At 42.6% G+C, this 12,421-nt stretch overlaps 1 protein-coding gene and 1 long non-coding RNA gene across 4 annotated transcripts; one reads left to right on the top strand and one right to left on the bottom strand.

Moving 5' to 3' along the window:
• Positions 1-230: 230 nt before the first annotated feature.
• On the bottom strand, positions 231-11,892 carry noctb (nocturnin b). Of its 3 annotated transcripts, none has more exons than XM_042088029.1 (4): positions 11,694-11,892; positions 9,794-9,887; positions 7,727-8,002; positions 231-2,377 (listed from the first exon to the last, which is right to left on the bottom strand). In XM_042088029.1, exons 2-4 carry the CDS (start codon positions 9,804-9,806, stop codon positions 1,512-1,514), a joined length of 1,155 nt encoding a protein of 384 aa, XP_041943963.1. In that variant the 5' UTR covers positions 9,807-9,887; positions 11,694-11,892; the 3' UTR covers positions 231-1,511. The 3 variants fall into 3 exon arrangements, with proteins under 3 accessions (XP_041943963.1, XP_041943983.1, XP_041943973.1); XM_042088049.1 differs by lacking the exon at positions 11,694-11,892 and adding an exon at positions 9,130-9,436 and having other exon boundaries at positions 9,794-9,885; XM_042088039.1 differs by lacking the exon at positions 9,794-9,887.
• Positions 4,942-5,642, top strand: LOC121706382. The gene is made up of 3 exons (XR_006031036.1): positions 4,942-5,230; positions 5,332-5,394; positions 5,514-5,642. It is a non-coding gene; the product is annotated as an uncharacterized LOC121706382 (long non-coding RNA).
• Positions 11,893-12,421: the final 529 nt, after the last annotated feature.

Below are 12,421 nucleotides of genomic sequence, written 5' to 3'. Positions count from 1 at the left end.
AATGAGTTAAACTCTACAATTTCCAGCTTTACTGATTACACTTCCACTTGCAGCCTTTCACCACAAGGTGACAGGCTTGTACAGCACGCTCCACTACACACCAGTCTGCCACATTCATAATGTGGTGTCTCCTTTGCAGTGAAATGTGCTGAACAAGACATGCAGAAGAATCTGTTGCAGTGTTTTCTTTAAAACCCCCACCCCACACACATACGCATGCACACAACAAGGATGTTTTTGCAGTTTAATAGAGTAATATACAGTATTTGTAGCCATTTCTACGAGAGTAAGTGCAGCCCATATTTAAACCACTCATATTTACACAGTGCTCTCACAGGTGATGCATCTATGTTACCCCAGTGTGTTGGTTGGAAGTTTAAAATATGAACATCACTCTTGCACTCCTTCACAAAGGGAGAAAAAGCCATTTTATTTACTGTGCACATAATTGCATCAGTACTCCCATTCCTCCCTGTACAAAGGCCTTTAGGGCAAGGCCACTACTTGGCCTGCCCTGTCCCCTTGAAACTGTTATTGCACCATCCAACTACGCTGCTCAAAACTGTATTGAGGTCACCACACAAACATGGACCTTTGATGCCTCTAGAAACGGCTTCACTGGATTCTCTTAGTTCACACACAACATGGACCCATAGGGGATAATGGTGTCCCAGAGTAAAACAGCCTGATGTCAGGGCGTGTGTATGCATTGGTTGGGGCTCTGAAATTAAAAGGAAGACACTCCATTGCACCTCCCATATGTTCAAGTCAACAGTCTACTCTTTTACTGATCATTGTCTTATACAGTAACCAATAATGCATCGAGAATGAGGCACTGTTCTCAGAATTTGGAAAGGACATAGGCAGAAAATTACCAATTATTAGCTTGCCTATTGCGATGCATAGAATGTGATGTTAAACATCCTGATGTTTGCAGATTTTGTTCAGAATACTCTGGGTCGTATCCTTTTCATAAAATAATAGTATAACATTTGTATTTCACTGTGATCTGTAAATGATCAACAAAAAGACCAGAAATTTACTTAAATACAAATAGTCAGTTTAACCAGTGGCCACTGTCTGCACATAGCACAAAGCCACTACTAGTGTGTGACCTAGCAGCATTGTTGAGGTCGCAAGTCCAGCTTGGTTGCCCTTTAATGGTAAACTGGACCTCCCTGTTAATGGAGGAAGAATGAGTAGGACCACAGAACATACATTATCATATCCATTTAGATCTAAATGCCTCAAGTTAGAGCACCCAATGCCAATCCATCTCTTCCTGTTAACCTTAAAATGCACTTGGATTGGTTATCTACACAGGATGAGCTAGTTTGTTAGCAGTAGCTCATCCCAGGTGTTATGTCAGAACAGTAGAAGGATCTCCTAAGTTTAGGAATTCTACTACAGGTGCCACGTTTTGACTATAGACCTTGGGTCCCTGACCCCACCTCTGGTCAGTCTGTCATATCCAGTCATATCCGGGTCACTCTTCCTGTTTTTAGCATTGTTCACTCAGGTGAGTGGGAGAAGCTGAAGTCGCAGACCAGCGAGAGGTGGTCGGACGGGTAGTTGTAGGACGGCAGCCGGTCGGGGCCGATCTGCTCGGCTGTGGGGAAGTCCAGCACCGTGTCCACGGTGAGGTGCTGGCGCGAGTACCAGATGTAGTCCAGCGTGTGGCAACTTTCGCCACTGGGCCGGATCTTCCAGGTGGTGTAGGGCGGCTCGGTCTGGCCGTCTGAGCTCAGCTGCTTGTAGGCGCTGTCCAGGCCCAGGCTGGAGGTGGCGAAGCACCGGTACACCTCTTCCGACGGCTCGGCGTTGAAGTCTCCACACACCAGCAGCGGCACACCTCCGCCCACGCCTACGCTCCCGTCCTCTGCCACCAGGGCGGCCTCCTGGGTGATGTTCTGCAGGTTGCGGAGCAGGTCGTGGCCCTGGGCACTGCGCAGCCGTTCCCAGCCGCTCCGAGCCTTCAGGTGCGTCACCGCCACACACAGGGTGCGCCCGGTCGCCCGGCAGCACAGCGTGCTGACCACCGCCACCTGGTTGGTTTTGAGCTTCATGGCGGCAAGCTGCAGGTGCACCGTTCCCAGCAGCTGGAAGCGGTCGCCGCGGAAGAAGAGTGCGCAGCCGTCGGGGCCGTTGTTGTTGACCACGTCCAGGCACGGGGACCAGGGCTTGGGGCAGAAGCTGCTCTGGTAGCCCAGACGCGCCAGCACGGGCCGGAAGGTGTCGAAGTAGTGGTCCACCTCCTGCAGGCACAGCACGTCCGGCTGGTAGTTGAGGATCTCCTCCAGGATCAGGTACTTCCGCTCGTTCCACTTCAGAGCCTCCAGGGGGCACCTGACGAAGTTGTCCATGCCTTCCCCTAGAGCTGCAGCAGAGACGAGACGAGATGAGATCAGACCAGACGAGGGCAGAAGCTCATTACAAAGGCTCACCACACGCTTTCAGCTGTTACATCATCAGAATACACATCTGCAAATGTGGGGTGTTCTTTCTACTTTAAGCATGTTAGGCTTAGAAAACACAAATAATGCCTAATAGCTGAAATGATAAGGGCTGGCCAGCAAAAATATAGTAAAAATATATAGAAAATATAGTGACGGACAAGGTCTCTTAGTTCTGAGTTCTGATGTACTGAACTATTTAATGAACTGAAACTTTAGCTATACTGATATTAGTTGTTCAGTTTTAAAAAATCAAACTATCATGCCTGGGTGCCTGGGTCAACTAACCTGACTCTCGCCAGATGAATTTCGTTCCGCCTAGCTCCACTCACATCCATCTGAGATCGCTTCCGTTTAGAGTGATTTCGGCACCAGATTTTATGGTAGAGCCAATCAGGACGCAGGGCGGGAGTTTCATAGATGTGACTTAGCGTTGAAGCGACTGTGAGATTGCTTTCAGTGTCACGGGTTGGCTTAGATGTGAGTGGTTGAAGTAGCACGTCAATAGATGATGGACAAGTGGCTTATCCAATCATATGCAAGGATTTTTGATAAGGCCCAGCCTTCTGAAACCAGATGGATGAGTGGAGCTAGGCGGAACGAAAATCATCTGGCGAGAGTCAGGTTATGGGTCACCCTGACTTATGCTGGAATTTTCCAGCTCTATGGTTTATTTGTTAGATCATAGTTTCAGTATGTATTCATTACAGTCTTAAATTGTGATTACTGAACAGCCCTGATCTAATTATGGTGACGACATCATCCAAATCAAAAGTCTAATAGTGAGTCGAGTGTGACGAAAAATAAGACATGAAGAACTATCCAGAAAGAACTATCCAGAAAGGGAAAAACAAGACATTAAGAACAACCCAGAAACGGGAAAACAGAAACATGATCTTAAAGACCAGTTGCATAGGGACATATGTTCAGTCATGAATATGGTTTGATTTACACCAGAAGAACCATATATGGTAAACTTGTGTTTATTTAGAATCTTACCATTCCTTATTGGACATTATATTCCAGAAGGGGAGATACACTGATTTATCTCAAGTGCAGAGAAATCGGTGATATAATCCTCTCTCCCTGCATCAGAAAGAGCATCATTCCGGTCCTCAGCTTCCAAATTGGTGGATTTCTATCCTCTTTCCAGGCTGTTCCCAGATACTTTCACACCTAAACTGCACTATCTCCTTCACTACCCTCGTCTGATGTTTGAGTTTGGCCCACTGAAACATCTGTGGTGCATGCGCTTTGAGGGTAAACACCAGTACTTTAAGAGACTGTCCCACAACACTAGTAACTTCAAAAATCTTTGTTACACCCTTTCCAAAAGACACCAGTTGCGGCAGTGTTGGGAGCTAACATCCCTAGACATCCTCCGCCAGCGCTCATATACAGAAGGTGAACGTCAAGTCCCGTTTCGCTCTTTCCCCCCTAACATTCAGGAAGGCATTGCGTTAAAGAGTGGGGTTGAAGATATACCAAAGGAGGAGAAACTAGGAGTAGTCAGCTCTCTACTAATTAATAATATCCGATACAAAGTAGACAATGTCATCATAATTGATGTGGTAGAGGAGGACATTCCCATCTTTATGAAAATAGTTAAAATTATCCAGTTCAGGGCTCTCTGGATAATCTTCGGAAAACTACTGACACCCAAGGCGTTCAATAGTCACTATCATGCCTTTAGTTTGGAAGACCAGAAAAAATGGATTGTTATTCAACCAGGGGATGAGAGAGACTACCATGCTTTGGACAGTTACGTTCATGATGATCATATGTTCCTTACACTTTATTATAGCGTCCAGAGGTACAGTAAAACCTTGATGTATTACTGCAATGGTCTTAATGAAAATAATAGTTTCTTGTCCTGTAATTATATGTATGTAACTATCCTCATATCCACAAGCAGGACCAATATCTTGTGATGCAGCATTACCTGCAGAGTCAAATATTCAGTAAGTGTACAATAGTCTGGTGTCGCATCATTTACAGTAAGCGTTTAATGCTACAACCCTGTTAATAATCCATATACTCTATATGGATGGTATTCACATATTATTTATCAGGGTTTCCAAGAGACAAATGAGAAGGGAGCAATTCTGTTGAAAGTTTCCCTCCTCCTTTCTTTAGTCAAGAAGCCCAGGAGTCATGGCCAGCATTATATAGCCTACCTCTTCTGCCGCCAGAGCTACAGGAAGCTCTGCAAAGAAAGGATCCATCTTTCAAAAAAAAGGACAAGTCCCATTTAAGAGCACTATTGATTCAAGTGTTGTTCGACAACATAACAAAGTATACATGGTACTTAGTGTTATCCCCTTGATTTATGCTTTAATAGTGTCAGGAACATGCATCTAGATTGCTAGCATATCATGTTTACTATTGCTTATTTTAATTATCTGAAAGCTTTCAGTCTGAAGATGATCTTTGATTGGTGATCTTTCAGGTATCCAAACCATAAAAGATACACCGATGTCCTGGGATGTCTGATCACTAGGTTTCCATTTTTGAAAGACCACAGCTCCTCTGGCTATGTATGTATCATTCCTTAGTTGTATTTTGATATTAACAACTTTTTTACGCAACATATATACTGAGTGAGCTTCATAACTTTGTCTATACCTACAGGAAACCTTACTGGAGTGCCTAACAAACAAGTTCAAAAAAGAGAGGTCTCCTTTGCTGAACTTAACAATTGTCCAGGAGATGAAAAAGAAGTTTGGGACCAAAAGACAAGTGGAAACGATGTGCCTTTGGAGGAACCTCAACATCAGGTGTCTGTTTTAAAACACTCTTGCTAGCATTTTCCCCATCTGTGTGCCTGTTTGCCAGTATGGGCATCCTAATTGTATGAATTTCTTATGGCTAATTTCAGAGAGCAAAGAGGCGAAGAACGGATATGGAGATATCCTCTGGGAATTTGGATCCAACACAAGAGGTTTCCGATTTTTTTGGTGGTCTTAAATAACGACATATTTTTGACTCTAGAACATTTACAGCATCATTACACACATACTGAATACCAGTTCTTTCTGCTTTGTTAATATTTCTTCTCAGATTTTGTTGGACTTAACCTTCAGAGAGCACATGAGTGCAATCATTGGTGAGCTGCGCCGACGACAGCCAGACCTCCCCAACATAATGGACCGAATGAAGCACACACTACACAAGAGGGTTGAGAACATGAGCAAACCAGCTGAGGAGGTGATGGAGATGTTCCCCTTTCTGCAAGTGCCAAAGCTTGTAAGTAGCCAGTAGTAATATTACATTGATGTGATTTCAGTATGGTTGGGGGCCAGGCATTTTAATTTGCAAGTCATTTGGAAACCATAATGTAACCTTTCATTTACAACACACTCTGACTACTACCTATAATGTCTGCTCTCTCATCCTCTAGTATTGGCTGATGTAATAGTAATTACTAGCTGAGGTGTCATCTGCACTGTAGTTTGAATGTTATTTCTTGTTCTGAAAGTCACTTTAGATCAAATTAATAAATGTTAGTGTAAATTTATGTTTGTATCTTTTTTTTATGTTTGTTGTAGATGCATCATGAAATGAGGTTGCGTTTTGGTCAGGACTTGGAGCTAACCCTTCAAGATGCCCTTAGTGTGATGACACCCAACATCATAAGGGTCGCTCAAAGAGGGAGTCAGAGGGGGCTGCTCTGTATTATCAATTAATTAAAGCATAAACTCTATTAGAAGGTCCCTTAAACATGTCTCTTTTCCATAGGAACCACCAAGCTCATTTCCAACCATAATATTTCATGATGCCGTGACTCCCCTCCTTGCTGTGAAAGCATCTATAAAGATGGATGGATTCACCATCACAAGTGGCGAGATGGATGTGCCACATGCTCTACAGTGTCTGTTTGAGGTCTACTTCCTGTTTGCCGTAGAGTACCCCAGGCAGTTAAAACACACACTCACTTTTATAGAACACTATTTCTTTAAAATTTCAAATGGACAGAAAAGGTTGTCAATTCCAGTACAGAAAATGTACAACCAACTTTTCTAAGGAATTATGGTGTTGTTAGGTCTGAATGATAAATATGTTCAACAGTCAATGTTAAAAAAAAAAAAATAATAAAATAAATAAATAAATAAATATATGTTTACTCTACTTAACAAACACATTTACCCAGTAATGTTTTTTTTATTGAATTGCTAACTGAAATTGTAATTGTATGATTATTTTTATGTAAATCTAATATATTTCATTCATATTTCTTATTTGTTTATACATGGCATGTTTTGTTGACTGATGTTTTACATTTTTGTGATTTATCTTTACATGTAACTACTCTTTAAATGAATACTCTTCAAAATACAGTCCATTAAAAACCACCGCTACTCTCTTTCATTTCATTCTGCATGTTAACATTATTAAAATAATAGCTGTAAATTTATGAAATTATTGATAGTTAATTATTGAAGTGTTGGTAATTATCATTAAGTATTATTAAAAATGTAGTCAACGAGTTTGGGATATATATGGCACCCTCAAAAGGTACTATTTAGAACCCTTTTATAAAAATAAAAGAACCCTGAAGGGTTCTTTATATTGAACCCTCTGGAATGGTTCTATATGGAACCTTTTGAGGGTGCCATATATGTACCAAGTTATAGAACCCTTTAAGGTTCCATTTAGAACCTTTTGTTTTAAGAGTGTAGACTGTTCCATATATACAGTCTATGAGAAGAACAGCATTGTTATACTGGTTCTCCAACATTATTGCAGAGGTTTGACGTTGAGGATTGCTCAGGTTCTTTGTTTCGAAGATTATGGTACATCAATAATTATCTAAGGTGGACCTTAAAGGAACCGTATGTAAGAAATGTATTTTAATTAATCATAAAATGGCCCTGATATGTCACTAGACATAAAGAAATCATGTTCATTTCAAATACTTATATTACTGACAACAGTAGTCCGGCCAGGATATTGTCATTTAAAAAGTTAAGTTGCAGCCCTCAACTGATGTTGATGATGTCATGTTGTGCTTTGGCCTGATGCGCCACACTCCACCTATCTACTAATCACAAAAGTCAGTAGTGTTTCGGCATCCAGGTTGCCAGCTCTGCCAGTAAGGGGGGAGGGGATACACCGCTCTACAGTTATTTGAAAGTGATTGCAGTACCAGTTTTGGCCACAATCTTATATAAATTCATCATATATAGTTCCTTTAACTAGCATACAAAAACAAGTATATTAAGAGCTACGATACTAGACTACTCTTACGTAGCTAAAAACCTGCTCTATCTTACCTTGGGCGAGGATATTCCACTGCATGACCCGTATTGGCTGCTGGCGACGGTCTCTCCCATCGGTACTCTGGCAGATGAAGGCTCTGAGCAGCCGGGCCGGTCGGGTCCGCAAAGCCTCCTCACACTCCCTGAGCAGCACCACCGGGTCCACGGGCTCCAGGTCTTGGTCTGGGTCCTGGTCCAGCTCGGCTGGGGGGGGCTGAGACAGAGGGCCACTGCTCAGGGTGTGGGTCAGGGCACTGTACAGGCGGTTAGGGCTGTTGCCCATGGGACATGCTGGAGAGACAGAGAGAGAGAGAGAGAGAGAGAGAGAGAGAGAAAGACACTTGTGGTAAGAGGTGAACGCCTCAGACAGAGTTTAGGGGGCAGAGAAGGGTTCCAGTGATGGACACAGGCGCAGACAGAATTGAAGGGGGATGCGGCACTTCTCCCTCCCTCTTGTTTTAAACATTGGCGGCTCCAAGTGGAGCCTGATGATGAATGATAAATCGTCAGCCATCACTGACTCAAATCTGAGCGACAGAACTGGAAAACAAACACAGGGAGGCATGTACATCAAATCCATCTTATTTGGAGACAGATTTGTCATGCCATCTTCACCACTGCCTAACGTCATGACTAATGCATGGGACACACTTATACCACTTAAGCTGCCGCTTAATAAAACATGTAATAACACATTGTTCATTTAACACTATATTAACAGTGTAATAACTCACCATATTCAGTTACACAGTAAACACAATATCTGGAGTCTGATTTATATGACACTTATTCAGTCGTTTAACGAAGTTACACATATCCAATCAAATGTGGAGGTCATTAAGTCAAACTTGACTCCAATATAATGATATTTGTTTGTTTCAGAACAATGATAATCACATGAGCCAGAGCTAGAGAGCAGAGAAGGGCAATCCGTATACGTATCTCTCATTTGTTTCAGAGTTCAAATCTTGAGCCTTGAACCTTAGTAAATGTTACTAGTCCATTTGTTCATTATGTAATCTTCAATTAAGAGGGCACAGTGTCATAGACATTTACTCTGACTGACTAATGTTAGGTGGCAAACGTTGGCCAAAATCACTGTTAGTCCACCCTAAGCCACAGTTGAGCCGCTGCCCAAAACGTTTCACACTTTCTCGTGGCTCTCCTGAACTGAGCTCAGGATTATGCTGAGCTAAAACTCTGGGGGTCAAAGGTTGAAGAGTGATTTTGGTCAGCTGTTGGTCACAGGTCAATCACCACAGACATTGGCTGACAGATGGACACACGTTAAAGAAAAGGCACAATCTTTAACAACAAGAATAGCACATAACAGAACTGGTCTGAGATCAGATCATCAGATAACAGACAACACAAGCTTATGACTTAGTCCTGATAGACCACTGGAAGAGACTAATCACCATGTGTGATGACACTGGCAAGCAAGAAGTGGCTTTGGTAGGAATGAGTCAGGCAGAAGATTTGATTGCAACCATCAAACTGCAAAAATGAATGAATTCACAAACTTCCTTTTGAATTCTCATTCTCATGAATTTCATCAGACTGGAAAAACTGAGTAATGTGAAATGACTTGACCTGACTGTTGCACTGTGGCAAGGCCCTTGATAGCCTGAAGCATGTTTTTCAGAGGCACATGTCAAACTTCCTCCGCACACAGAGATGTGCTCAGTCATGATTAAAAGCTTTAGACAGAAGCCTCCAACACCTCTGAAAGTATTCAGATGGCAGCCAACATTGTGAATCATATAATAGCAAACCAAATAAAAAACATGCCCCTAAAATGTATGCAAATAGTTACACACACACAAACACCCACAGTATAATAGCTATTGGACACTGTCAACATCATAGCCTTTCTCTGATGGTAGCTGATCCATTCTCATTCTTCCCTTAAGCTAAAATGCATTTCCCTGTGTTCCTCCGGTTGGAGTCTGCACCTCTAACCTCAGCACTCCTGCCAGATTGACATGAATGTTTCTGAAGAACAGTGGCCACTGGCGATAGAAGCTACAGCATTTCAACACCTCTTCAGCACCATAAAGTAACACAAAGAGCCTCACTTACCAAGAACTTCCATTGTGTCGTTTTAGTTTCCTTTTTAGGTTAGAGCATGCAAGGCTTGTGAGTTTGTGAGTGTAACAGATGGCTGAAGCAGTGACTGTGGAGAGAGAGAAAGAGAGAGAGAGGGAAGGGGGATAAGGAAGAGAGAGGGAGAGAAGGAGAGGGAGAGAGAGGTAAGTAATGAGTTAACTCATTGCTGTCTCATCTCTAAGCTGGGTGACAGCTGAGAGAGATTACAGATGATTTAGACATCAGGAGGAGCATATGGATGCCTGACCATGGCAACAGGTCAGGAGGAAGTGACAGACAACCCAAGCACACAGCCACCTACAGATACACAGATATTAGACCAGCTCAGCACAGACACAACAATATTAACACACGTTCACAGTTTTGTTATACCATGAACAATTATTTAATATAGGCGTTCCCTTTATAATTAAAACATATTTTCAAAACCATTTTGTCAACAACTGTCTGCAATTGAGTTTTTTATTATCTTTCTATTAGTATAATTCTTCTAATCAAAGATCATATATCCCTTGCTGTTTGGTGTTCTTTATAAGGCATAGAGCAGCACAGGCTTTAATACTTTACTACATGTCTGACTGTGACAAACCTCTGTTCCCATAATATTATGTCAATGTTAATCTCATTTGGTAAGTATGCTCCTTGTTCAGTCAAATTCAATCATGTGCATTCTCTTTTTAGTTAACAAAACTCTAATCTTATTTCTTGGGCTAGAATAGGTCATTTGTTTTTACATCACTGAACTCACAGGAAAATGTATATTTTAATCCTTTCGACATTTCATTCATGACTGTTGTGTTATTTTTAAAGAACAGCGTAAAGTGTATGCAGTCTGAAAATACATTGCTGTATGACGGTCCCATGAGGGCTGGGGTGGGTAGGGAGAGGGGGGCAGTCTGTGGTGGTGATATTTTTATCCTTTGACCCACTGCGGTCAAAATGTCAATATTACAAGCAACATCAGGGTCATCCTGCCACACTGTTTACCAGTCATTTTCCAGTTCTGCAATTTGGCTTGTGACCTAATTCATCCTGAAAGACAGCAAATATGTATCCTTGATCATGTGAGATTTGGTGTGTGTCTACAAAATTCTTCATTCCATCCATTGTTCCCCGTCTCCTGGGGGTTTGGTGTGATTCCAGTTTCTTATCTCGCGGTCAGAGAGGAACCAGTGGACTGTTTCGACATTGCTGGCCTTGCTCTATATATCCATGCTGCTGATTTTCAACACAACAGCACAAATGCTACTTAAAATCGATCGATCATTCACTGATAGACACAAAAGTCGGCAACACTGCTTGCTTTATCGCCTCACAAGTTTGGACAGGTTGGACGCTGCCACCGTCGACTTAAAGGCACCCATGCCTAACCCTAGCACCTTCCAGGCAGCGCTGCCTTGAAGACAACCTGGGGCTTAAAACACCAAGAAACGTCCAGGACCAACTGCAGTCATCATATGATGTTATGATAACCATAACAAGGGTTGGATCCTGTTATAATGATGGTGAAACACTGCTGCAGCTAATCATAATGGAAGCTGTGTTCAGACAAGCCTTTGTGATTTTGTGAGCAGCAGAAAGAAATGTTTCTCAGTCCACAGTTCAATAAACAAGGCTCACCACTGATCACAGGACAGCATGCGGCATCAACCAAATACACAAAAGCAAGCTCTAAGCCCTACAAGTAACTCGGACTCAGAGTTCAAACATGGTGTTATGTGTAACGCTTTACATTTCGCATAGGTCCTCTAGAAGTTGTTTCATAACCTAAGAACATAACACCAGTGTTTCAGTAGGGTGTGCCAGTGATTTACTGCCTAAAACATTGTTTTGTTGACTTCATCCAGAGAGGAGCAAAGTGCAATTTCCTTACCCGTACAAAGTTGTTCTTTTCCAAGCACTTTTTCTTTGTCCTTGTCAGCCCGTTTGGTCACAAGTGTGTGTGTGTGTGTGTGGGGGGGCGAGTGCAGCTGTGCCCTTGTTGACTGTAAGCAGCTTAGGTTCTCTCTGTACTTCACACTCAGTTCGACGGCAAAGTTTCCACAGACCACAGGTTTGTATTGGTAGAGGTCTGCCAGTCACGGCAGAGATTCACAACACTGCCACCTAATGGAAATAAACGCAGCTCCAAGATTAGAAGAGTAATGAGCAGTGTGCCTGTGTGTGACGTGTGTGTGTGTGTCATAGTGTGTGTGTGTGTGACATTGTGTGGGTGTGTGTGACATTGTGTGGGTGTGTGTGAAGTATGGCCATAGCCGGAAAGGCGGGTTTATGGTTATTTTCCATTCTAAGTTAATGTCAATATCTTATTTGGTTAATGATCTGAGTCCATGTTCTATGAATAATGATCCTTCTGTGATTTTCCTTGTGTTTGTTACAGCACAACTTGTGTTGATATCAGAAGTTGGATCCAGGATGTGAGAAGATGGCTGGAGGACTTGGGGGCAGGAGCCATTGCTAAAAAGCACTGACATAAGATAAAAAAAACCAACAACCCTACTCTAAACTGACTGAAGACCAGCACCTGAAAGCAACCCTGTAAGAGGAGAACGAAGCGCCTGCACTGGGAACTAGAGACACGGGCCAGACCACCAGGCCAGG

This window comes from Alosa sapidissima, chromosome 1 (assembly GCF_018492685.1).
Source record: "Alosa sapidissima isolate fAloSap1 chromosome 1, fAloSap1.pri, whole genome shotgun sequence".
In the NCBI taxonomy this organism is placed as follows: domain Eukaryota; kingdom Metazoa; phylum Chordata; class Actinopteri; order Clupeiformes; family Clupeidae; genus Alosa; species Alosa sapidissima.
The sequence above is the reverse complement of the archived record's forward strand: the minus strand, read 5'-3'. Positions and strand labels throughout refer to the sequence as shown.